Source organism: Nicotiana tabacum, unplaced genomic scaffold (assembly GCF_000715075.1).
Source record: "Nicotiana tabacum cultivar K326 unplaced genomic scaffold, ASM71507v2 Un00150, whole genome shotgun sequence".
NCBI lineage: Eukaryota > Viridiplantae > Streptophyta > Magnoliopsida > Solanales > Solanaceae > Nicotiana > Nicotiana tabacum.
This window is the reverse complement of record NW_027438388.1, coordinates 355-24,052: the sequence shown is the minus strand read 5'-3', so window position 1 is coordinate 24,052 and position 23,698 is coordinate 355. Positions and strand designations below refer to the sequence as shown.

Genomic DNA, 23,698 nt, shown 5'->3' with positions numbered 1-23,698 from the left:
CCATGAACACCTCCAAAATATCTTCCACCATATTGGTGAAAATGGCCATCATACACCGCTGAAATGTAGTCGGTGCATTACACAACCCAAAAGGCATCCTAGAAAAGGCAAAGGTGTCATATGGACAAGTGAATATGGTCTTCTCCTGATCTTCCGGAGCAATCAAGATTTGGTTGTATCCAGAATACCCATCCAAGAAACAGTAGAAGGCATGCCCAGCAAGTCGGTTTAACATCTGATCAAGAAAAGGCAATGAAAAGTGATCCTTGCAGGTCACTTTATTCAACTTGTGGTAGTCCATGCATACCCTCCAACTGGTCACGATCCTGGTAGGAATCAACTCATTCTGCAAATTTCCAACCACTGTCATCCCACCCTTCTTCGGTACACATTGTACCAGTGAAGTCCAAGAGCTATCAGAGATGGGGTACACAACCCTGACATCCAACCACTTGATCGCCTCCTTTTTCACAACTTCTTGCATTGCCTCATTCAACCTCCTTTGATGTTCCAAAGAGGGCTTTGCATCATCTTCCAGAATAATTTTGTGCATATAGTATGCGGGGTTTATCCCCCGAATATCAGCTAAAGTCCATCCAATTGCCTTCTTCCGCTTTTGGAGCACCGCCAATGTGGCATCAACCCGCATGTTAGTGAGACAAGAGGAAAGAATAACTGGCAAAGTAGAACTAGGGCCTAAGAACTCATATCTGAGGTGTGGAGGCAACGACTTCAACTCCAACACCGGAGGTTCCTCAATTAAGGTTTTGTTGGTGGAGTCTTCCTATTCTTAAGGTCCAAAGATAGTTTCCTAGGCTCATAAGAGTAAGAGCCCATCCTATGTAAAGTTCACACACTCCACTCGGCCTTCATCATCATTGACATCAAGATTCAACAATACGGCCTCTAAAGGGTCCTCCACATTGATCATTGCACTTTTATCATCAACTATCACTGCCGTGACAAGGTCCACAAAAGAGCACACCTCGGAATTGTTGGGCTGTTTCATTGACTTGCACACGTAAAAGACCACTTTTTCATCACCCACCCGGAAGGTGAGATCCCCTGCTTCCACATCAACTAAGGCCTTCCCAGTAGCAAGGAAAGGTCTCCCCAATATGATTGGAACTTCATAATCCACCTCTCAATCCAAGATCACAAAATCAGCTGGCAAGATAAATTTGTCCATCCGGACAAACACATCATCAACAATACCCATTGGTCTCTTCATCGTTGTATCCGCCATTTGCAATCTCATGGAAGTCGGCATTAGTTTCCCAATACCCAAAGTTTTGAAAACTGAGTAGGACATCAAGTTGATACTTGCCCCCAAATCACATAGAGCCTTAGCAAAGTCCGCACTCCCAATGGTGCACGGATGGTGAAAGAACCGGGATCTTCAAGCTTCGGGGCCATTGAATGCACTATTGCACTAACTTGGTGGGTCATCTTTATAGTTTCACAATCCATGGATCGTTTCTTTGTCACCAAGTCCTTCATGAATTTAGCATAGCCCGATATTTGTTTAAGAGCCTCCGCCAAAGGCACATTAATGGATAAGATCTTCATCATATCAATAAACTTTTTAAACTAATTCTCATTTTTCTGCTTCATGAGCCTTTAAGGATAAGGTGGAGGTGGCTTTGGCAAAGGAGCCTTGGCTTTAGGCACAACCAGCTCCAACATGTCTATTACGTGTTCCCTAGATGGGTTCACTTCATTTTGAGTTTCCACCTCGGCATCTTGAATATTAATCCTCACTTCTTCATTCACATTCTCATCAATCACATTTTCAACCACCAAAGGAATTTCATCTTCTTGCAATTCAACTTCATCACTAAAAATTTGCTTTTGTTTGGCGGCATTCACATCACAGTCTCGTCCACTCCTTGTAGTTACTGCCATAACATGATTGTTCACACCCTTCGGGTTTACTACCGTATCACTTGGTAGAGCTCCCTTAGGGCGAGTATTCAAGGATTGTGAGATTTGGCCTAATTGAACCTCCAAATTTCTAATTGAAGTATTGTGGGAAGACAACTGAGCATCAGAGCCCGCATTCTTTTTCATCATCTGTTCAAACATCATTTCAACTCTCCCCATATCATTGTTGGAAGAACTAGGACCTTGGGATGAAAATGGGAGTGAATTGTTCGGTTGTTGGTACATTGGGGGCCTTTGGAAGCCTTGCCCCCGATTTCCTTGATTGCCATTGTTCCAACCTCCCTGATTGTTGTTATCACCCCAATTGTTGTTGCCATTCCAATTAGCCTGATTGTTCTAATTGCCCCAATTGAAATTTTGATTGTTGTTCTCCCAATTACCATTGCCTTGTTGTTGTTGATTGCCCCAATTGCCTTTGTATCTCCATTGTTATTGGTTGGAAGAATTGACCCTTTGGCCTTGATAGTTGTTCACGTATTGCACCTCTTCATTCTGCCCATCATAACCATCATCTTGGAATCCACCACAATCATTGTCAAATTGCTCCGAATTCCCTTGGTTCTGTTGACCTCTCTGTCTTCTTTTATTCACTAGCATGTTGACACCCTCCATGACATTCACTTGGCGAGGATTTTGGACTTGTTGCAATTGTGCCTTTGCTAGTTAGTTCATTGTAGTTGTCAGCTCAGTTATAGCCTATCCATGGTCATGTAACTATTTGTGCAATTGAGTGACTGTGGGATCACCCTGGGGCATATTGGCTCTACTTTGCCAAGCGGAGGAAGTGTCAGCCATCTCATCAAGAATGTCACAAGCCTCATCATAAGTCAGTTTCATGAAGTTTTCCCTAGTAAGTTGGTTCACTATGCACTGGTTTGTTATGTTAATGCCCCGATAGAAAGTCTGTTAGATCATCACCTCAGTCATATCATTGTTGAGGCATTCCTTTACCATTGTTCTATAGCGCTCCCAAATCTCATATAATGGTTCGGTGGGCTCCTGCTTGAAGGCCAAGATCTCATCTCTCAATCTTGCCATATGCCCCGGTGAGAAAAACTTTGCAATGAACTTATCCGCCAACTCATTCACTACAACAAATTTGGCCTAAGGCCACACCAATTTTAGCCAACGCTTGAGAAATGTTACCAAAAGTATTTGTGGCAACGCTTTTTGAGGGGTGGTCTTTGCTAAGACCTTTTGGCTACGGAAAGCGTCCTCTTTCAATATAAAGGCTACGATTTTTAAGCGTTGCCAAAACGTGAAATATTTGGTAACGCTTTTTGACCTATAATACAACACTTTTGGAGGGTGTTATTTTTTTTATCCAAAAAGCAACACTTATAAAGTGTACTCCAAAAATTACAATCAAAATTTCCCCAAAATATTCCCTTCCCCCCAATTCTGAAAAGGCAAAAGAGATACCCGCTGAAATACTTTGCCTAATTCCAAATTCCCCACCACTAAAATATTTTACCCTTTCCAAAATTCCCTCTGTTGCTTCAATGCTATTTCACCACTACCGCGACCCAATTTCCTCTAATGGACTGTATCAACTCCAAATATAGATCCTTTTTAGGGGTTGGTTTGCCCTAATTTCAAATAATGCCCTCAACTAGATAACTTGCTCCGCTCCATCTCTTTCTCCGTCGAACTCGTTTGGTGAAATCGAGCTAAAACTTGTAGGTTTGTTTCCTCGTCACTTATTGTTTCTATTAAGAGCATAAAAGTTTACCACGCCGACATTTTCTAATCACTAATTTTGTTCATTGGTTTGCTGCTTGTGTCTAGAATGTAATTTTGGTTAACTTGTTCAGTGCTAGTCGCCGCGACTTCCTCATCCGTCATGATTTGTTGCTGGTAAGGTGTTGCTTGTTATCTCATACTACATTGTATTTCTTATTTTTTGATATATCGTTTAGTCATAGCTACTCATATCTATGGTAATTTTTGTTACTATTGTTGTGGGTTTGCTGCTTCGTACAATGTTGTTATTCTTCGACCAAACGCTTCGGGATTTGTTTATGTTAGTCTTTCATTTAACATTTTGTCTGCACTAAGTCTCAAATTTGGTTCATAGGATTGCGAAGGTGAATAAGAAGGCAGTGGTTGCTCGGTGATTCCAAGAGGCACAAGATACTTCAACTTCTTTCTGTTTTGTGGCTGCTTTTAAATCCTGGTAAAACAAAAACTCTACCTATATAAGTAGTGATGTCCAGTTTTGAATTCCTATATTACTTGCATTCACAAAGTCTCAGAGCTGCATTTCTTTTATTAACGTCATGCATTTGTATACTTGTACAAATAGAACGAATGAACAAGATACTGATCTATTAGTCGATCATATTTACTTTGAAGAAATGCATAATATCCAAGTTGTTCAAGAATAGTGGCGTTGAGTTTCTCGACCCTTTGACTTAGGATTAGTCAGTTCTATTTCTCGATGGGGCGGGGAAGGGATATAACTCAGCGGTAGAGTGTCACCTTGACGTGGTGGAAGTCATCAGTTCGAGCCTGATTATCCCTAAGCCCAATGTGAGTTTTTCTAGTTGGATTTGCTCCCCCGCCGTCGTTCAATGAGAATGGATAAGAGGCTCGTGGGATTGACGTGAGGGGGCAGGGATGGATTTGTAGCATTTTGGCGACATGGCCGAGTGGTAAGGCAGAGGACTGCAAATCCTTTTTTCCCCAGTTCAAATCCGGGTGTCGCCTGATCAACAAAAAACTCGAAATCTCTTCTTTTCTTCTGTTCTATTGATATAACCCGCCGAATGATTCCCCAGCAGAAGCAGAGAAAGCAGACTGTTGATACTTGTTTGATTCTAACATCTGGTCTGGGGGTTTTTCTAAAAAATTGTAAATATCTTTGCATTGCATATTTAGGCTTCAAGGAAATATTCGAATGCTAGAGGGGCTATCAAGACTTTCTGTTTTGTGGCTGCTTTTAAATCCTGGTAAAACAAAAACTCTACCTATATAAGTAGTGATGTCCAGTTTTGAATTCCTATATTACTTGCATTCACAAAGTCTCAGAGCTGCATTTCTTTTATTAACGTCATGCATTTGTATACTTGTACAAATAGAACGAATGAACAAGATACTGATCTATTAGTCGATCATATTTACTTTGAAGAAATGCATAATATCCATGTAAAAGTGACTTTAGAAGCTTTGTTTTAGGTAATATGACAAGATCATTGAGCTAAAGTTAATGGGGTGCACTAATTACAATTGATATCTCTCTTATATCCTAATATTTTCTGATATTCTTTCCTCATTTGGTGTTTGTTCTTGAGCGACATGCTTATTGTCAAGAAAGCGATTTTTATTGCTACCTAGTAATCTTGCAATGAGAAGATTATTTTTCTTTTCAAAGATAATGTATGTGAGCACATACTAGTTTGGTTTAGATTGGAGCTATCTCCTATTTTATTTTGCTTGATATAGAATCGAACTTCAATAAATGGTATTCCTTACCGTCTTTAAATTTTATTAGCAACTTCCTTTCGTGAATACATAGATAATTTAACTATTTATTGCATCTTTGTAATGACAACAAGCTTGTTTATATGTGATATGAATAAGGTTAGACTTCCTTGTGCCTTCTTATCTCTCTTAATTTTCCATATCCAAGGCTTTAACATAAAATGAAGAAGCAAGATTGAGTTGCTTTCTTGAACTTTGCAAGGTAATCACATTAATCGGTTTTTCTTTTCTTGCTATGGCATGCTTAGTTTCTTTGTTAAGTCTTTTACTGATAACACTTTTCTTATTCTTTGAATTATTAGTATCTGCTGGTTTTTATGATCAGTAAAAATGATCCAAGTTTCAGTCCGTAGGAACAAGGAGAGGGGGGAGGGGAAGCAGGGCTCGAAGAACGAGCTGTGCAAGGACGCCGAAGGGCGAGCCATTGGAAATAACCGAGAAAGAAGGAATCGAGGTGCATTCTTTTTTTCTAATTGATCCATTTCCGATCAAAGCCCAGGTCTCTTAGAGCATCAAGAAAGAAGTTTCTATTTACTGAATCGGAAGCTAATGCACAGGGAAGAATAAGAATAAACCTTGGTGAGCTATCAATGAGTTACTTTTCTTCCTATTTGTTCAGATATTTTCAAATGAGTTTTTTCCTGGTAACCCCAAAAATTATAAAGTGAAAGAGGACGTCAAGTGACTAATTCACTTTCCGATAAGTATATCTTTTTTACTCACTTTCAATTACACAAAATATTTTAAATGCCCTCACTGTCCTTTGTTTAGCTCAACTTTTATGTGAATAGAGATCTATATGATTATCTTTGCTATTAATCGGATAGCAGACTGAAAATACCAAATTCTAGCTAGCAACATCGTTGGCTTGGGTAAGGTGTTTGTATTTGGTTATTCCTAGCTTAATTAAAAGTGAGCTGATTGACTATATGCTATGTGCTAAAGTTAAATTTCCTTTTAAAAAAGAAGTCCACTAATCTAATTTGTCCATCAGTATACAACAATTAAATGGGAGTCAATGTTGTGCTTATTAATGGGAGCTATCAAGGACCCAAGAAAGGTATATGAGACTCGTGGTCGGAGAATAACCAAAGAGAAGGGGAATTATTGTATCAAATTTGTGGCAATCGATTCAAACTTCTTTTTTAATTTCCATCTTTTCACTTATGAATAACTGAATATGCAAAAGATCTTGTTTTGCTAGCTTCAAATTATTTTGGTGTTATTATTGTTGCAAGACTACCAATGTACAGTTGAGTACTATGTAACTCATTTTTGGTTCATGAGGACAAGGCAAAAATAGGCAGCAAACGAGTGCAAACGATGCGTATTGATACGATTGACAAAAGTTCATTAAGATGGAGGGGCTGATATTCTGGTATTTAATACTGCTCATTGGTGGAGTCACCATAAAACTAAAGCAGGGTAAGCCTTTTCAAGCATTATGCCTTGGGACTTTTGTTTCTTATATAATAGCTGGTCCGAGCTAGTTTGCGAATACTGTCTATCAAGTACTTGCTATCTTTCACTAGTACAAGTGTCGAATAACTCTATTTTCGGAGAAATAGACAGGTATTTGAATTTTAGTTTCCCATCGTTTTCATCACTTCACTTACCCTAGTGACCTAGTGCATACTCCATATCTTTAGGTGGTTGTTGCTTGGTACATTAAAGCTACTTCCACGTTAACACCTGTGAAACACTAATAGAAGGAATATAGTATGATCTTGGAGAAGTTTGTTGTTGAAGTTCTTACTTTAATGATCGATAGAAAAATCTATTCAGACTTCAGTCCTAATTGGGTCTAACAGGCAGATTTTTAGTGGTGTTTAATTGAAGAAGCCAGCATATAGAAGCCAAAATGTGATCTTGATATTGTGACATGATATAGAAAGGATTTGGCATAACCAGCTTTATACTTTTGGCCAGATATTAAGTTCGGATTTCTTTTGGTATCATTTTTTGTATTAAGATAGAAATCATGTTACTGGTTTTCTTGTGTGTGGATAATGCCCTCTTGGGGCATTCTGTGTTGGAATTTGCCAAACCGTTTCATCTTCTTTGCCTTTTGCTCTGGATTGCATTTCGCTATGACACATCTAACCATGTAGTGTCGCAACAGAAAAATTTACTACCAGGAGAGAAATCAAGTTCATCCACCAAGAGTACTAATTTCTTTAAGAGTTTTAGGTGAAGTTGTTGTTCTGGAGTAAGGGTAACAGTCTTAAGAAAATTAACCAGACCCAGTCACTATTGCATTGTTGGAGTGAAAAGATTTAGTTAACTTAGATTTTTTATTTTTGGATTTGAATCTGAGTGAGCACACTCTCATAAACTGCAGCAGAAGTGACTTTGTTGTGTTTTTCTTATCACATTTTGTTCAAGTTGCAATGTCTAGAGGGTATCATGTTTTTGTTTGTTGTAAAGGATGTAATCTTAAGTATATAGATTTCACTATCTATCTGCATCTTTCTCTATTTCATCCTATTACAGTAGTGTTTTCTTTGATGAAACTTGAGAGCAAAGGTAAGTATCTACGAGATAATTGCTTATCTTTGTAAAGAAAAAGACAGAGAAATAAAGAAGAAAGTTTCTTCTTTATTTAAACATGTGGCAATCTAGTCCAATAGATTACTTGAGTCAGAATCATAACTTTTGGTGTTTGTCATAATTTGACATCACCTGTACCATTATAAATTATATGTCGTTTGGAAAGAATTAGATTTATGTTTGAATTAGAAAGGGTGAACAATGACTTGTGGTTAAGGAGTACTGTTTTTTAGCATTTCATTCAGCAGGCCACTATACAAAGAGAAAAATAGAGGAGCACAAATAAAACCACACTGATAATGATAGAAGCCTGTATGAGCAGTAGGCGAGTGCCTATATGGGACTAAGCATGAATTATTTTATATCTTACGATAAGTATTATTACTGTATATTATGCACATGGGACTGACTTGGTTTCTGCATCACCCTGCATTTTATTACATAGTATTCTGAGATGTCTTCATAGTGTTGCTTTCGAGATTAATTTGTTTTGTGTTACAATAAATTAACATTTATCAAATGTCTGTTCTTTTCTTTCTATGTGGAAGAGTAAGTTTGCTTGGACACTGATAGTGGTTAGGAATTATCATGCTTTGAGATATGTGGTTATGTAAGTAGTCCTTCAAAAATGCCAATTTGTTATTAAGCATATTTTCCCCCTTAAATATATGCCCCCACAATTAATGCTTCACATATTTGAACTCCTCCAGCTTTGTAGTACTCATATGATATAGAGATATATTTTTTCGTATTATTAGCATGCTATAATAAACGGTGCATCTTTGTTTGTTTCAATTGCAGGAAGGCAAAGCTACTAAAGAGAACAAAGAGAATATAAATGGAGAACTTAAGGCCTTGAAACCTTTGGAAGTTTTTTTTTTTGGTTTGAACAAGGAAAGCTTACATGCCACTTAGATTGATGGGGAGGCCAAGCTTACAACAAATGGATCAGCTACCAAATTATGAGATGAAGTATGTTAAATCAGCCACGTATCAGAAAAGAAACATGTAGCTAAGGGGATAGCAAATGGGGTTTCTAATAGATACTAGCTTTAGTTGTTTAGTGTGTGTAAAGTTTTGTCATGATACATACATCCAATTTTTTATATTTGTTCATTTTTAGGACACGCCTTTAAGAGATTTGCTTTATTAGTTAATATAGTACATAATATATTTTTTCTGGAAGTTCATAGCAAGTGTGCGTATTTGAATTTTGTTTGGTTATTTTTTAGTTGATGTAGTGCTTAAGCTCATCATATTGTAGCAATGATCTCAAAAAATATGAGATTATTGGATATATTAAAAAAATTACAGGAAAAGAATATATTACACGATTTGCTGCAAAAGCCGCACACATAAAGTGTGGCTTATAATGTACCAAAGGCAACACTTTGGAAGTGTTGTTGTAACACTTGAAAAGCGTGGTCTTAGGGAAAAGGTTACGCTAGTTTAGGCTACTTCAAAAAAGCGTTGCCTAAAGCTGAAAAGTGTGGCCTTTGATCAAATGTCACACTTTTTGATAGTTTAGGCCACACTTTTCGTGAGTGGTTAAAAGCCTAAAATGTTGTAGTGATCCCAAGTAGTGACGGAATGGATGGGAAGTCGCCCAAGCCAATCCAATGCCTTCCCTCTGAGAGAAAATGGGAAGAGTCTCAACCAAAGTGCATCTTCGGACACATTAGTTTGCTTGCTCCCCCAACAGGTATCCAAGAAACCCTTGAGATGTTTGTAAGCATTTTGATTGGCAGCGCCCGTAAAATACCCACGCTGCTCCAGCAATGTCAGCATCACATTGGTAATTTCAAAATTGCCTGCCTGGATCCGGAGTGGGACAATTGCACTTGCATAGCCTTGGTTTGGAAGCACTCGAGGAGCCACTCTTAGAGGTGGCGGATGAGGGTCTGGAATATTGTCATTGGCATTGGCCTAGCGGCCTCTACGTTGTTCTTGAGGTACAAGAGACACCTCATCATCTCCAACATCATCTACCTCCTACCTCGCAATCACATTTCCAAGAGGGTCATTGTTGTTTGCTGCCATTTTGTACCTGAAGTTGTGACACGCACAAATTAGTAATGCAGAAGGAAAAAAGAACAATACACAAAACTATTTAGATAGATAGCCAAAACCATTAGCTCCCCCGCAACGGCGCTAAAAAGTGGTCGAAGCAGCTTTTACCCGAGAAGGTCGGGATCGATTTCCACAGAGAGCTAAAGATTAGAGTTAAGTTTCTATCTAAATTGGAGTTGCGTGGTTGTTCCTAAATGCACTTCTAAACATAGTTGGGTTTTATATTACTTCTAATTTTATACTACCAAGATGCTAAATTAGGCTAAGTTAAGCTAAGAGTAAACTATTGAAGGTTGTCTAAATAGTTAAAAGGCACTAGGGAAGTGACTTTGTCCTAGGTGGGTAATTGACGGATTCTCGAGTCTAAGGCTAGCTTGTCATATTTGGGGATTACGATATAACCATTGCACGATACTACTCACTCTACACCTCTCGGTAGTTCGAGTGATTTTGCCCTATTGACTTTTTCAAGACCAATTAGGTATGACAATTTGTGCAAACAATAGAGGTTCAAGTCGGGTATTACTATATCTAGGTTTAACCCTTTAATTGGGGCTATCAATCTCTTGAATACACCCCAATTCCTTGTTGGACCGATTTCATAGACTTAGACTCTCTTTATCAAGAAGAGCCAAAGTCAACTAGGCATAAACTAGTATTTGCAACCACTAATTCAACATTTAAACCATAAATTAGTCCAAATATCAAACACCCATAGACATTCAAGCCTTAAAACACAAGACCCATCTAATACCCACACTAGGGTTGAGCCACAACCCTAGCTAATGGGTCTAGCTACTCATAATTTTAGAAGAAAACAAAGAAATAGATGAAGAAAAACCCATAATATTTAATTACTAGATAAAACTTGAAGATCAATGATGAAACTAATGTAAAATTACTCAAAATGATAAAAAGAGCACTATTCACGAGTGCAACTACTGTCTAGAATACAAATCATGACCTAAAAATGGGAAAAGAAACTATTTATACTAGGCCAAAAATTCTGGACAAAAATACCCCCGCGGGACTAGTGCGGACCGCACAAAATCGAGCGGGGCCGCACTAAGGCTCTTGGCTGAAATATCTGCTCTCTGAACTTGGCCACCGCAGGCCGCACAAAAATGTAATGCGGCCGCGATGGCTTCTATTGCGGTCCGCACAAAATGGACTGCGGACCGCATTGAAAATATTCCTCCAACTTGGCAACTCTCTGAACTTGGGCTTTACGGATCGCATAAAGTTGAGTGCGACCGCAATGAAGTCAATGCGGTCCGCATGAAATGCTTTGCGGCCACATTGCTTGGCTGCCTGAAATGAGCACTCTCTGAACCTCCTCTTTGCGGACCGCACAGAATGGAGTGCGGCAGTGACCCTGTTATACTGAGCTTGGACTTGTTCTTGGTACTTGTGCATGTTTCACTTTTTTTTGAGCTGGTTTCGACGAATTGTCACTTTGTTGACCAAACCGTGCAATCAAGTACAACATGTGAGCCTTTGGGACTATTTTGTACACATTTCTAATCAAAACTTAAGTAAGAAAGAGTGTAAAATACATCATAATCTCTAGTTATCATTCTTCACAATATATTGAATCTTCTCCAAGACCAAAACCAACCCTCTAGCTCCCCCAAGCCTTAGGAATTCTAGCATTTATCTTCTGAACCTGTCTGGTACCTTCAGTGACCCGGATTAGGGATTTTTCTTTTTTTTTGCTCATGTTTTGAATATTTTTGCTTTTTGGTTGTGGATTGTGGTAGCAACATATCTTCTATCAATGATATCTACTGTTTTTGCTCTTGTTGAATGTTAATATTTCCTTGATAGTTTAAATATGTTTGCTTGATTACTGATGATTAATCCATGATTGCACTTGCAGTTGCCCCAGTGGCCATGAGTACTTATTAAAATTTGGAATTCACACTTTGTTTATGCAAATTTCCGATGATGCCAAAAGGGGGAAGAGATATTGTGCTTTACATATTCTGAGTAAGTGACGTTTATAACCTAATTAACCTGGTCCTTGATGATAAGTAAATTTTTCTAAACTTTGTATTGATGATTAAGCTGAATTCTTACAGGGTCTAAATGAGTAAAAAGCACAGAGTTTGTCATTATCAAAAAGGGAAAATTTGTTGGCCCAAGTAAATGTGAAGTTTTGAAGACTGACAAAAGAACTCAGACATGGACCAGGTCCATCTTGTGAAACACAGTCGTGATCAACCCAAACATGTGAGATGCACGTGAAGAAGATAAATCTAACTTATCAAAAGTAATATCTCCCGATCTGATCGAAAAGGTTGCATATTGGATAAGGAGAGAAAGACTCCTTACACGAAGAGAACACAGTTTAGGAAAAGGATAGAGTTAGAGTATGAGATCAACTAGAACTCTTCTACCATAGAAGAGTAGCATCTGTATCCCAGTCAATCTCTAATTACTAACCCCTTAAATATCAGTGTTGTTCTCTTTTACAGGTAATGCACATAAGCAGAAGTTAAACGTGAATTGAGAGCAAAATAGCAAGGTAATTTTGCAAGCAATTTATGTGTGATTCAAGTGTGCAATCCTGAAGCTACTTGAACCAGATAGAAGAATCAGTTCCAAGTGTCTATCTTTTATTCTAGTTCAATTGTAGTAGGTGATTTTACATTGTACCTTTCAGCTTTTATAGAAGCAATTGTATTAGGTACTTAGAGTTTTCAAGTTAGAGTTAACTTGAAGTTGTCGCAACAGTTGAGGCTGTGTGCCACAACGGGATTAGAGTTAATCCTAGGTTTACAAAAGAGTTTTTGTAAATGCAGTTTTTGGTTCAGTGATTTTAGTGGAGAGTTTGAGAAAATTCTACTGGAAAGTAGGTCGTGATTTTTTCGCCTTTTGAGCCAGGCGTTTTCCACGTAAAATATCTGTGTTCTTTCTTTTTTATTTATTTATTATTCCGCAAATAGTAGTAGTTGGAACACATAGAAGAACCATGTCCTTCTATAATCAAGTTAAACGAAAATTGGGTCCCACACAAATCACCCCCTCTTGTGTGGTATTAAAGTGTAAAACATCAAAATCCTTGTCTGTTTCTGATATTTCAATAAAATGTAAGATGATTTTTGCTATAAAAATGTGAGATTTCTTTTCCCAACGTGTGATATTTTAAGTTTGGTTGTGCTAAACTTTGTAATGTTCGATTTTAAATTTGTTAATTATCAAAATCTCCCATCAAAAAGCATATATTGGTACAGCCAACTTTAATGTTTGGGCCAGAAAAGAACAGGGATAATCTACGCGGTATGCCCATTTAGAACATCAGTTAACATCATATATCATTAAAATATTTATTTTACTCTGTATATCTACTTTATAAAATTATTTTACCATGTATATCTATTGTATTCTAAAATATAATACAGTATATTCCAAATTAAAATATTATGATATATTTAGTTTGAATATTGTATTCCAAATTAGAATATTGTAGCATGTTTAGTTTGAATATTGTATTCCAAATTAGAATATTGTAGCATGTTTAGTTTGAATATTGTATTCCAAATTAATAATTATTGTATATTTGCATTGAATATTGTATTCCAAATTAAAACGTTGTAGTATATTTGGTTTGGATACTGTATTCCAAATTAGAATACTGCAGTATGTTTTGTTAGAATATTATAGTATGTTTAGTTTGGATATTCTATTCTTCATTAGAATATTATGGTAAGCTAGGTTTGGGTTTTTCAAATTAGAATATTGTGGTATCTTTAGTTTGAATAATATATTCAAAATTAAAATATTATGGTCTGTTTAGTTAGAATATTATATTCCAAATTAGAATATATGGTAAGTTAGGTTTGGATTGTATTCCAAAGTAGAATATCGTTATATGTTTTAGAATATATGGAGGTATAGCGTGTAATATTTTTGAGATATTTGATGTAATTTCAAAACTTAGGTATATCATCAAAGTGAATTTTTCAAATGGGTATATCATGTAACTTCCCCGAAGAACAACAGTGTTTGGGCTCTTATTATAGCTTCAACCGGTAAGAATTAGGGCAAAGATCACTTTTAGCCATGGCCAAAGTTATTTATATCCGATAGCCGTAAAATTATATAAAATTTATATATTTTTCTGTGTATAACATACCTAAATGTATATACAAAAAATATATATTTTTCAGCCATTATTTTAAAAGCAGTAATATAATATTATTTTCCCAAAAATTAACCTAAATAAACCTACACTTAACCGCTTAAATTAAATATAACTGGTGGATGTATAATATGTATACAATTCATGTATAATTTTTGTATAACCGTTATATACTTAGTTATAATTCATATATATCTAGTAGAGAAAGTAAACAATATATCCGACCTGTTATAAATATATTATATTATGGATGTTCATTTAGTACTCTGTTGTAAATAAGCTTCTTGAAGAAGCTTATCCATATGGGACTCCATCGTAAATATGTTTATCTATTTAGTACTCTATTGGAAATAAGCTTCCTGAAGAAGCTTATCACTTCGGTACCCGGTTATGGATAAATATTACCCCCGGTAAAAGATTATCCATACCGGGTATAATAAACTTATCCTTTCAGTACCTAGTTATGGATAAATATTACCCCCGGTAGAAGATTATCCATATCGGATATAATAAGCTTATCCTTTCAGTACTCCGTTATGGATAAACATTGCTCTCAGTAGAAGATTATCCATATCTTGTATAGTAGCAGCTTACACAACAGCTTCCTTTCTTCTATAAATAGAAGAGATTTCAGTTCATTATGTACATCAGTTTGAATTCGAATAATATAACAGTTTCTCTCTATACTTGTCTTTACTTTACGGTCTTTATTTTATAACACGACCTACTATTTATATAAAATCCCTTTAGGATTGCTTTGTATAAAACGGAAATCCAGAGTATTAGGCCCAATTCCAATAAGTTCTAATTTTAGAGTGGTGATGAGGATTAGTAAAGAGTCTGAATGCTGAGGTGGCGGGAACTTATAAGCAGTTCAAAACTTCAAATGCTGTCCCCTAACAAAGTGAACTATATTTTATACCATTAAACATCTCCATGTTAACCTCGTTCGTTCTTATATTTCTTCAATTATTATAATAAAATATTATTATAAAAAAAATATATACAACATATCATAAAATATTGGGTTTAAGAAAACTTAATCGTCGTAATAGAGTGTTTTTATAAAAAAAATTGTTATGGAGAAGTCCATTTACTCTTTCTTTATTACGTAAAGATAAAATGAGTGAGCCCACGTCGTCGGACAGCAAGTGCAAAACTGATCTGGCAAGAACATACGACTATCCTGCCTACGTGGCCACCAAAGGCATCTCTACTCTGCCACGTCTCATCTCTAAATGGATAATATGCTACCATCTACAATTTAAAGTAGGTAATTTCCATTAATCTGAGAGAAAACTTACATTATCTGGACATAAGATTCCACTAATAATAAGTTAACGTCCTGTTTAGAACTCTGATTAAGGAAATTGAATAATCAGATACTACATGAGAACAGAAATAGTATTAATAGGATTAGAAAACCTTGCACTCTATGAAGCACGAAAGCCAACTTTTAAATATATTATATTCTAGTTTATGTGACCTAATTTTTTCGACCGTTGCAAAAAAATAAACTTTATCAAAATTTAAAACGAGTTAACTTAAATTTCATATTTAATTTTTAATTAGAAGTTTTTATGACTACCCAAATGATAATATTTTATGAGCTCTAAGTCTCACGACTTTTAGGTAATTACAAATGTATGAACATTTTCTAAATAAAAATTTAAAAATTTTACTTTCTGAATCATAAATTTAAATGAGAAAGCAATATATTCCACGTAAACATAACTAAACAAATGATGTTAGTTTTTGTCTTTTACGTTTGCATGTGTTTGGAAACGCGAACTTCCTCGTGTTCGTTCTACTACATGACATCTGTTGTGTTTATCCAATAAATTGTTAAGGATTATGATCAAAAAAATGCATCCACTTCAAGTCAGCCTGTATATAAATGTGTTGTCACTCTCCCTTTCACTCCGCATCTCTTCCCATAATAAATTACAAATAACCTCAACTCTGTTTAGTGTAGAAAAATTCCACCATGGATTTAGCTCTTAGAGATTTGGGTTTTGATCCATCGATGATAGTTGCACTTCACGACATGTTTAATTTTATGGACGAAACAACAGAGCAAAAACCTCAACATCCATCTAGGACTTACATACGAGACACGAAAGCCATGAAAGCAACACCAGCAGATGTAATAGAATACCCTAACGTCTACCAGTTTTTAGTGGACATGCCAGGGTTGAAACCTGACCAAGTCAAAGTCCATTTGGAGGATGAAAATGTGCTAGTTGTGAGCGGAGAAAGGAAGAGAGAGAAAGAGAAGGAAGAGAAAGAAGGGATAAAGTATCTGAGAATGGAAAGGAGATTCGGGAAGTTGATGAAAAAGTTTGTGCTGCCGGAAAATGCTAACACAGACGCCATATCGGCGGCGTTTCAGGACGGCGTGCTGGTGGTGACGGTGGAGAAAAGGCCACCGCCGGAACCCAAGAAGCCAAAAGTGATTGAAGTTAAGTTGGGAGGAGGAGAGAGTAGTACTACCGGCGGTGGTGGTGTCCAAGCAACTGAAGGAGGGGGTCAACAAGTCCAAGATGGAGTTCCCAGTGAAGTTAAAACTGACTAAGATGTTTGTTCTATCTAAATAATCAGGCAGTGTTGGTTTTTTGCTTAGTTTCTTTTGCTGTTAAGAACTGTCTCTTGAAGTTCCTAGTTCCCTAGACGTTGAAGAAAATATGTAAATGTGTTAATTAATTAAGAAGTCTATATATGTATTAAAAAAAACGTTTAAATACATATATGTATCTGTATGGTTATGCTTTTTGTGAATGTTAATGGTGACTGTGGTAGTGTGAGTGGAGTATAATTTTATTGCAATAGTTTGTATACCCAAAAAAATTACACTATCATGTTAAATTTAACAATAAATAAGTCTATGTAACAGGTCTGATGGTATAAAAATGTTGAGTTTTCAGTGTATAGAACTTAAGCCTATGTAATATTCACCAAGAGTTTTGTATCATTTTTTTGTTAGGGGGTGACAATATTATCCCTATTTTGAAGTTTGAACTAATTTTGCAAGTGGTGATCTTGCAACTGTTTAAAGCGTTCTTTTTTCCTTCTTTTAGGTTGAGGATGTAGTGTTAAGTTACAAATGTTGGACCTTGCCTGATTAATTGGTACTCCATTTTTGTGTGGGGGAATATTGAAGCTAGCATGTCATAGTTATCTCTTAAAGAGAGAAAAGGCCCAAAAGCTTGATAACGTAGACGGGGCATTTGCATATATACCCGTTTTTTGTGTCATGTTTTTACTTGTGCCCGCTTTGTAAAAATATTTGCAAGCGTACCCGCTTTTTTGCATAACTTCAGCATACAGGGCTGAAGTAGCAAATGCAATCACGCAAAACTTCAACATTTTAGTAGCCGGGCCTGAAGTAGCAAAGACAATCACGCAAAACTTCAGCATTCTAATAGCCGGGCCTGAAGTTCAGCTCTAGAGTTGAAGTTTTTGTTTTGTAACTGTCGGACTTCAGCTCTAGAGCTGAAGTTTTTGTTTGTAACTGGCGAAATTCAGCTCTAGAGCTGAAGTTTTTGTTTGTAAGTTTCAGCTCTAGAACTGAAATTTTTGTTTTGTAACTATCGAACTTTAGCTCTAGAGATGAAGTTTTTGTTTGTAACTGGCAAGTTTTTGTTTGTAAGCTTCAGCTCTAGATCTGAAGTTTTTGTTTTGTAACTGTCGAACTTCAGCTTTAGAGCTGAAGTTTTTGTTTGTAAGCTTCAGCTCTAGAGCTGAAGTTTTTGTCTTTGTAACTAGGGAACTTCAGCTATAGAGTTGAAGTTTTTGTTTGTTTATAATTTCATTTGCCACATCATTTTGACCAAACTGAAAGAAAATTAATTAGAGACAGCAGGAGAACACTGCACCACAAACTTGCAAACCGTGTTAGATTCTTTACTTTGCATAGGATACACGAAACACTATAAATATCCTCAGAGAAATTAGAGAGGCAGATTCAATCCATTCATTCATTCACTTTTTGGTCCTTATACAGAACTGTACGATTATTTGCCTGAGTAGTTTCATGACTTTTACTGCTGCTACTTACCGGATTAGGTAATTACGAGTAGTAATTAATCAAACAAATCACCAAGTCAGTTGTGTGTGTGTGTGTATAGATATATATATATATATATATATATATATATTCTTAAGCTTAAGCTTTTACGAACTGAAAGATCTTCCTATTCTAAATAAGAATGAGAGTCTTTCAACTAGATGTGCTCCTTTGGCTGGGTTTGAGAGAGGGAGCGTGAGATAGTTGGTCTAATAACTAGTTCAACTTCCTTGTATCTGAAAGCAATGACCGGATGTTAGGTCTAGTAAGGAGACTTTTTGGATAATTTACTTCCACTCATGACTTTTACTGCTGCTACTTACCAGATTAGGTAATTACGAGTAATAATTAATCAAACAAATCACCAAGTCAGTTGTGTGTATATATATATATATGCATGTCACGTGATAGGAAGTGACGAAGAAAGCAAATTGGTTGTTTCAGATGTATAGGTTGGCGTGAAAATTTATAGGACTCACCGGAGAAATAAGAAGAATCAGATAGGGATGAACCTTACTTCTGGAAAAAGAAAAGATAAAACTTTGAGGAGGAGAAGGAGGAGGAGAAAGAGGGCTGAAGTTGTTTAAAAAGTGGGTACAAATTAAAAGTTTTTAAAAAGAAACTTTTTCCTTCTTATACCATATATGAAACTTTATTACCAAAAATGTGCATAGTTTCATATTTACCCGCCATGTTCACAGTTATTCTGCAAAATATATACCATTAATTAAATACCAATTATTAGGAGCTGATTCCTTCCTAATTAGGCGCGCTACAAATTTGGAACTAAATATTCTTCCAGATATTCTTATTTAGGCGCGCTATAATTATGGAAGTAAATATTCTTCCAGATATTTTCCACCATTGACAGCCATTAAAAAGCTTGAAAACTTTGAATTCAAATTTGGGTTTTCAAAAATCATTATTTGTTTGGATTGAGTGTTGTTGAAAATAATTGGGAATATGGTTTGGAGTTTATATCTCAATTTTGAGGGGTTTTGGTGAAGATTAGACTTGGTTTTGACTGAATTTCAGATTGAAACTCGAAGAAGAAGACATATTGCAGAAATTGTAGATAAATTGTAGATTATTTTTATTCTAATTGTAGATACTTTATTTTCTGTTTTCACAAATAAAAAACGGCTAAAACTTCTACAAATATTCTGAAAAAACACAATTATGTCAAAAATCACAATTATGCTACAATTGAATGGGAATTGGGATATAAAAATTCAATGTACTTAGTAAAAAACACAATTATGTCAAAAATCACAATTATGCTACAATTGAATGGGAATTGGGATATAAAAATTCAATGTACTTAGTTTGTAGATATTTTGTAGATAAATTGTAGATTATTTGTATTCTGATTGTAGATGCTTTTATTTTCTGTTTTCACAAATCAAAAATGACTAAAACTTCTACAATTCTTCTGCAAAAAACGCAATTATGTCGAAAATCCCAATTAAGCTACAATCGAATGGGAATTGGGATATTAAAATTCAATAAACCCAATTTGTAAATATTTTATAGATGAATTGTAGATTATTTGTATTCTGATTGTAGATGCATTGTTTTCTGTTTTCACAAATCCAAAACGACTAAAACTTATCTTCTGCAAAATCTTCTACAAAAAATGCAATTATGTCGAAAATACCAATTAAGCTACAATTGAATGGGAATTGGGATATTAAAATTCAATGTACTCAGTTTGTAGATATTTTGTAGATAAATTGTAGATTATTTGTATTCTGATTGTAGATGCTTTGTTTTCTGTTTTCACAAATCAAAAACGACTAAAACTTATCTTCTGCAAAAAACGCAATTATGTCGAAAATACCAATTAAGCTACAATTGAACGAGAAATTGTACCAATGTCGAAAATACCAATTAAGCTACAAGCTACAATCGAACCTCAATTCCATTATCATCTATTAGTGACGTAACTTGGGCAACGTTTGGAGTCTGGTTTATTAGACATGTGATATTAGTCGATCCATTAATCCCAGTTTGAAGAAAAGTAGAATTCTCCAATATTACTTCAGTGTTACTGTGATAGACAGAAGAAGAGGACATAAGATGTTCCATAGATGATGACGTTTCACGTATTTGTTGAGCTAAAGAGGGAAGCCATTGATAGCGAAAGAAATCTCGAAATTGTAGGCTATTGATGTCGCAGTGCAGCTGTTTTGCATGTTTTTGAACTTTTGTTCTCCACTAATTATTAACCTCGAAGCTTAAAACGTGAGAGGGGTGGGATATACGGTACCTTGAATTAAGGAGGGATATACGCTGCATTAATTGTACCCTTTAAATACACTATGGTATAAAATTGGTAATTTGGTATACTAAAATGTAATTATATCAAACTTTAAACATTGAGGGTAATAAGGTTTCCTATATGGTATAGGAATATAAAAATTCCTTTTAAAAAATGAGCAAATATCATTTATAGCCCATCGGGCCAAAAATATATCATCTGATAGCCACAAATTGACCCATACAATTCATAACCTAAAAACAATAACAACTGGTAGCCGTCGCCTCCCATCCCTATCTTTCTTCCTTACTATCTTTCTTCTTCTTCTTCTTCTTCTCTCTCACGCCAGCAACCCATGGCTGTGGTTCCATGGACACTTTTCTCTTTCTCTCTCTCTCTTTAAAAAGCCTCTTTGGTTTCTCTCGTTGTTATTTCAAAAGTATCGATGTAAACTTCATCTAGGCTGAACAGTTTGACATGACTTTTGACACCATGGGTATCGATTCATCGATCGATGAGGTACTCTCTGAGGTTCAGTCTACTGTTGTCAACCCTCTTTTCTTGAAGAATAGATCTCTTGAGAAGACCAGAGGTTTCATCTCCACCTTTAGGAGCTCAGTCTATCTAGACGGATCAAACTACAAGCAATATCACAAAGTGAAAACAGGAAAGAAGAGAAAATAGTCTAGTCAGGGAACAGAAGACGAGGAAGCTGGTACAGAATCTTCACCCGTGATTCTGGTGGTGACATTCGCAGCTGATTTTTCTTTGCCATCAGATGATGAAGTTATCCAAATATATAACAAGTTTGGGGATCTGAATGAGAAGAAAACAGAAGTGTTACACGATTCAAACAGAAGTGTTAGACTGTCACTTTCAAAAGCATATGCTGGCGCTATGTGCATACATGCCTCAAGTGTTATATTCCTGAATTGAGAAAAATAACGAGTTAGGATTTGTTTTCAGGTCGAGTGTTCAGGAGATGAATATATGTAGTTTTATCTGTAATAGAAGAGATGACAACAACAACAACGATTAATAGTATAGACTATCATTATACAATTTATATACAATAGATATACAAAAATAGACTGTCATTATACAGAAAATATACAAAATAAACTATCAATATACAAAATAGATAGTCACTATACAAAAATATACAAAATAGACTGTTACTATACAAAAGATATACAAAATAGATAGTCATTATACAAAAATATACAAAATAGACTATTACTATACAAAAAATATACAAAATAGACTATTACTATACAAAAACATATACAAAATAGATTGTCACTATACAAAATAGACTGTTATTATACAAAAAATATACAAAATAGACTGTAATTCAATTTTTAGCTAATATTATTAGACCCAGAAGTACAAAATACAATTTAAAAAGGCAAAAAAAGGTTGCTCTATTGCGCCTACAACCTTCAGCTTAGGAAATACACGCCCTATTCACTGAGCTATAGGCACTTGTGTTGTCATGCTTATTCCTTTCGGCTACTATATCCAATATGTTTGGGCCGAATGACCATTTTTTGTAAGTGGTACAAAACATGGGCTATTAAAATTTTGAGGGGCTATAGAGGATAATTTTCTCTTAAAAAGTAAAATAGATATAGATTAAATGGTGGCGACCAAATAGAACGCCTGTGCAATTTTTACAACGTAGACATAGGCCAGCCCAAAATTATCTGTGTTTGACCTTGACTCTTAATTATTCGAGAGGATTCAGAAAAAATCATGTCAGATCTCGTACCTTCCTGCTATATAACACTCAAACTTTCCCCTAAAGTTAGCTAGAAATCTCTAGCAACATTCTCGAATCATGGCGTCCTCGTTAATACCTGCTATAAATACATAACCAATTAAAATTGAAGCACAAGCAAGAATTTTCAATTAAAGCATTTTATCAAACACATTCTATACAAGAGTCTTCAAACAACCTGAGCAATCACCATGGATTTCACCAACTTCGGCATCGACTCTAGGCTTCTCTCTACTCTTCAAGACATGCTATATTTTGCAGACGATCACGAGAAGCCAACACAGAACAACCCCACAAGAGCGTACGTTCGAGATGCAAAAGCCATGGCAGCCACACCTGCGGACGTGAAAGAGTATCCCAATTGCTACATATTCATCGTTGACATGCCGGGAACCAAAGCAAATGAAATCAAGGTTCAAGTGGAAGATGACAATGTTTTGGTGGTGAGCGGAGAGAGGAAGAGGGACAAGGAGAAGAAGGACGAGAAAGAATCGGTGAAGTATTTGAGAATGGAGAGGAGGGTTGGGAAATTTATGAGGAAATTTGTTTTGCCTGAGAATGCAAATATTGATTCAATTACTGCTGTTTGTCAAGATGGGGTTCTTAAAGTCACTGTTGAGAAATTGCCACCGCCCGAGCGAAAGAAACCTAAGACCATTGATGTCAAGCTTGCTTAAAATAGGGGAAATATATAGACAAATTAAGTTTGGTTCTGTGAGTTTTTATTTGGACTTCAGAAAGGTTTGAAATTCTGTTTTATAGTGGTGCTTATGATGTTTTTTGGACTGTTTTTTGTTGTGTGTAAGACCTTTTGATCTATAAACTGTTAACATCATGAATAAATTTCTTTCAATTTACTGAAGCTTTTACATCTACAGGAGAATAAATTGAAGCCACTAACATGTAAAAAGAACAATTCTTTAGTATATCTCGTAAAGTTTTTAAATGTTCTTTTGGTTTAAAGAGAATTTTCGTAAAGCACTACAGTTTAGAGCCGCGTAATTATAGTTTGCCGAATTATCAACGGTATTTCTTCGCGCAACGAATTACAACCGATGCGAAAGTACAAAGGTTTATACAAAGGATATTCTTTGTGTCCTTTCGATCCTATCTATTTGTTGTTTAAGGTGTTGCAAATTAAAAGATTTGAATAGAATTGAACTGTGGAATTACATAAAAGTTATTTTAGAAAAGTAAATAATCACGTTATTAAATTTATTAACTTTGCTAGGATAACCTGAAAGAGTTTGCACAAGGAATCACTAAACCATGGCTGATTGATGGTGATTTTAACTCAATGCTGCACACACAAGATAGACTACATGGATGTATAGTTAGCAGAGATTAGGGACTATGCCAATTGTATACAAACACTGGGGCTAACTGAGTTAACATGGGAAT

The 23,698-nt window shown here is 35.8% G+C and overlaps 2 protein-coding genes, 1 long non-coding RNA gene and 1 other non-coding gene across 23 annotated transcripts; all 4 read left to right on the top strand.

The window, feature by feature from the left end:
- The first annotated feature begins 3,197 nt into the window (after positions 1–3,197).
- Positions 3,198–9,191, top strand: LOC107772276 (uncharacterized). Of its 20 annotated transcripts, none has more exons than XR_012707161.1 (7): positions 3,198–3,627; positions 3,733–3,801; positions 4,022–4,120; positions 4,825–4,895; positions 5,576–5,629; positions 5,781–6,852; positions 8,779–9,191. It is a non-coding gene; the product is annotated as an uncharacterized LOC107772276 (long non-coding RNA). The 20 variants fall into 20 exon arrangements; XR_012707159.1 differs by having other exon boundaries at positions 5,774–6,852; XR_012707151.1 differs by having other exon boundaries at positions 5,730–6,852.
- On the top strand, positions 4,582–4,653 carry TRNAC-GCA (transfer RNA cysteine (anticodon GCA)). The gene has a single exon. It is a non-coding gene; the product is annotated as a tRNA-Cys (tRNA).
- Positions 9,192–16,097: 6,906 nt separating the features above from the next.
- LOC142179006 (17.1 kDa class II heat shock protein-like) lies at positions 16,098–16,934 on the top strand. Its single transcript, XM_075248817.1, has one exon. It carries the CDS (start codon positions 16,179–16,181, stop codon positions 16,764–16,766), a length of 588 nt encoding a protein of 195 aa, XP_075104918.1. The 5' UTR covers positions 16,098–16,178; the 3' UTR covers positions 16,767–16,934.
- Positions 16,935–22,318: 5,384 nt separating this feature from the next.
- On the top strand, positions 22,319–23,159 carry LOC142179005 (18.8 kDa class II heat shock protein-like). Its single transcript, XM_075248816.1, has one exon. The coding sequence runs from the start codon at positions 22,489–22,491 to the stop codon at positions 22,972–22,974; it is 486 nt and encodes a 161-aa protein (XP_075104917.1). The 5' UTR covers positions 22,319–22,488; the 3' UTR covers positions 22,975–23,159.
- Positions 23,160–23,698: the final 539 nt, after the last annotated feature.

What these genes read in the sequence shown, in the direction of transcription:
- LOC142179005 (XM_075248816.1), top strand. Translation starts at nt 22,489, where the DNA reads ATGGATTTCACCAACTTCGGCATCGACTCTAGGCTTCTCTCTACTCTT.
- LOC142179006 (XM_075248817.1), top strand. Translation starts at nt 16,179, where the DNA reads ATGGATTTAGCTCTTAGAGATTTGGGTTTTGATCCATCGATGATAGTT.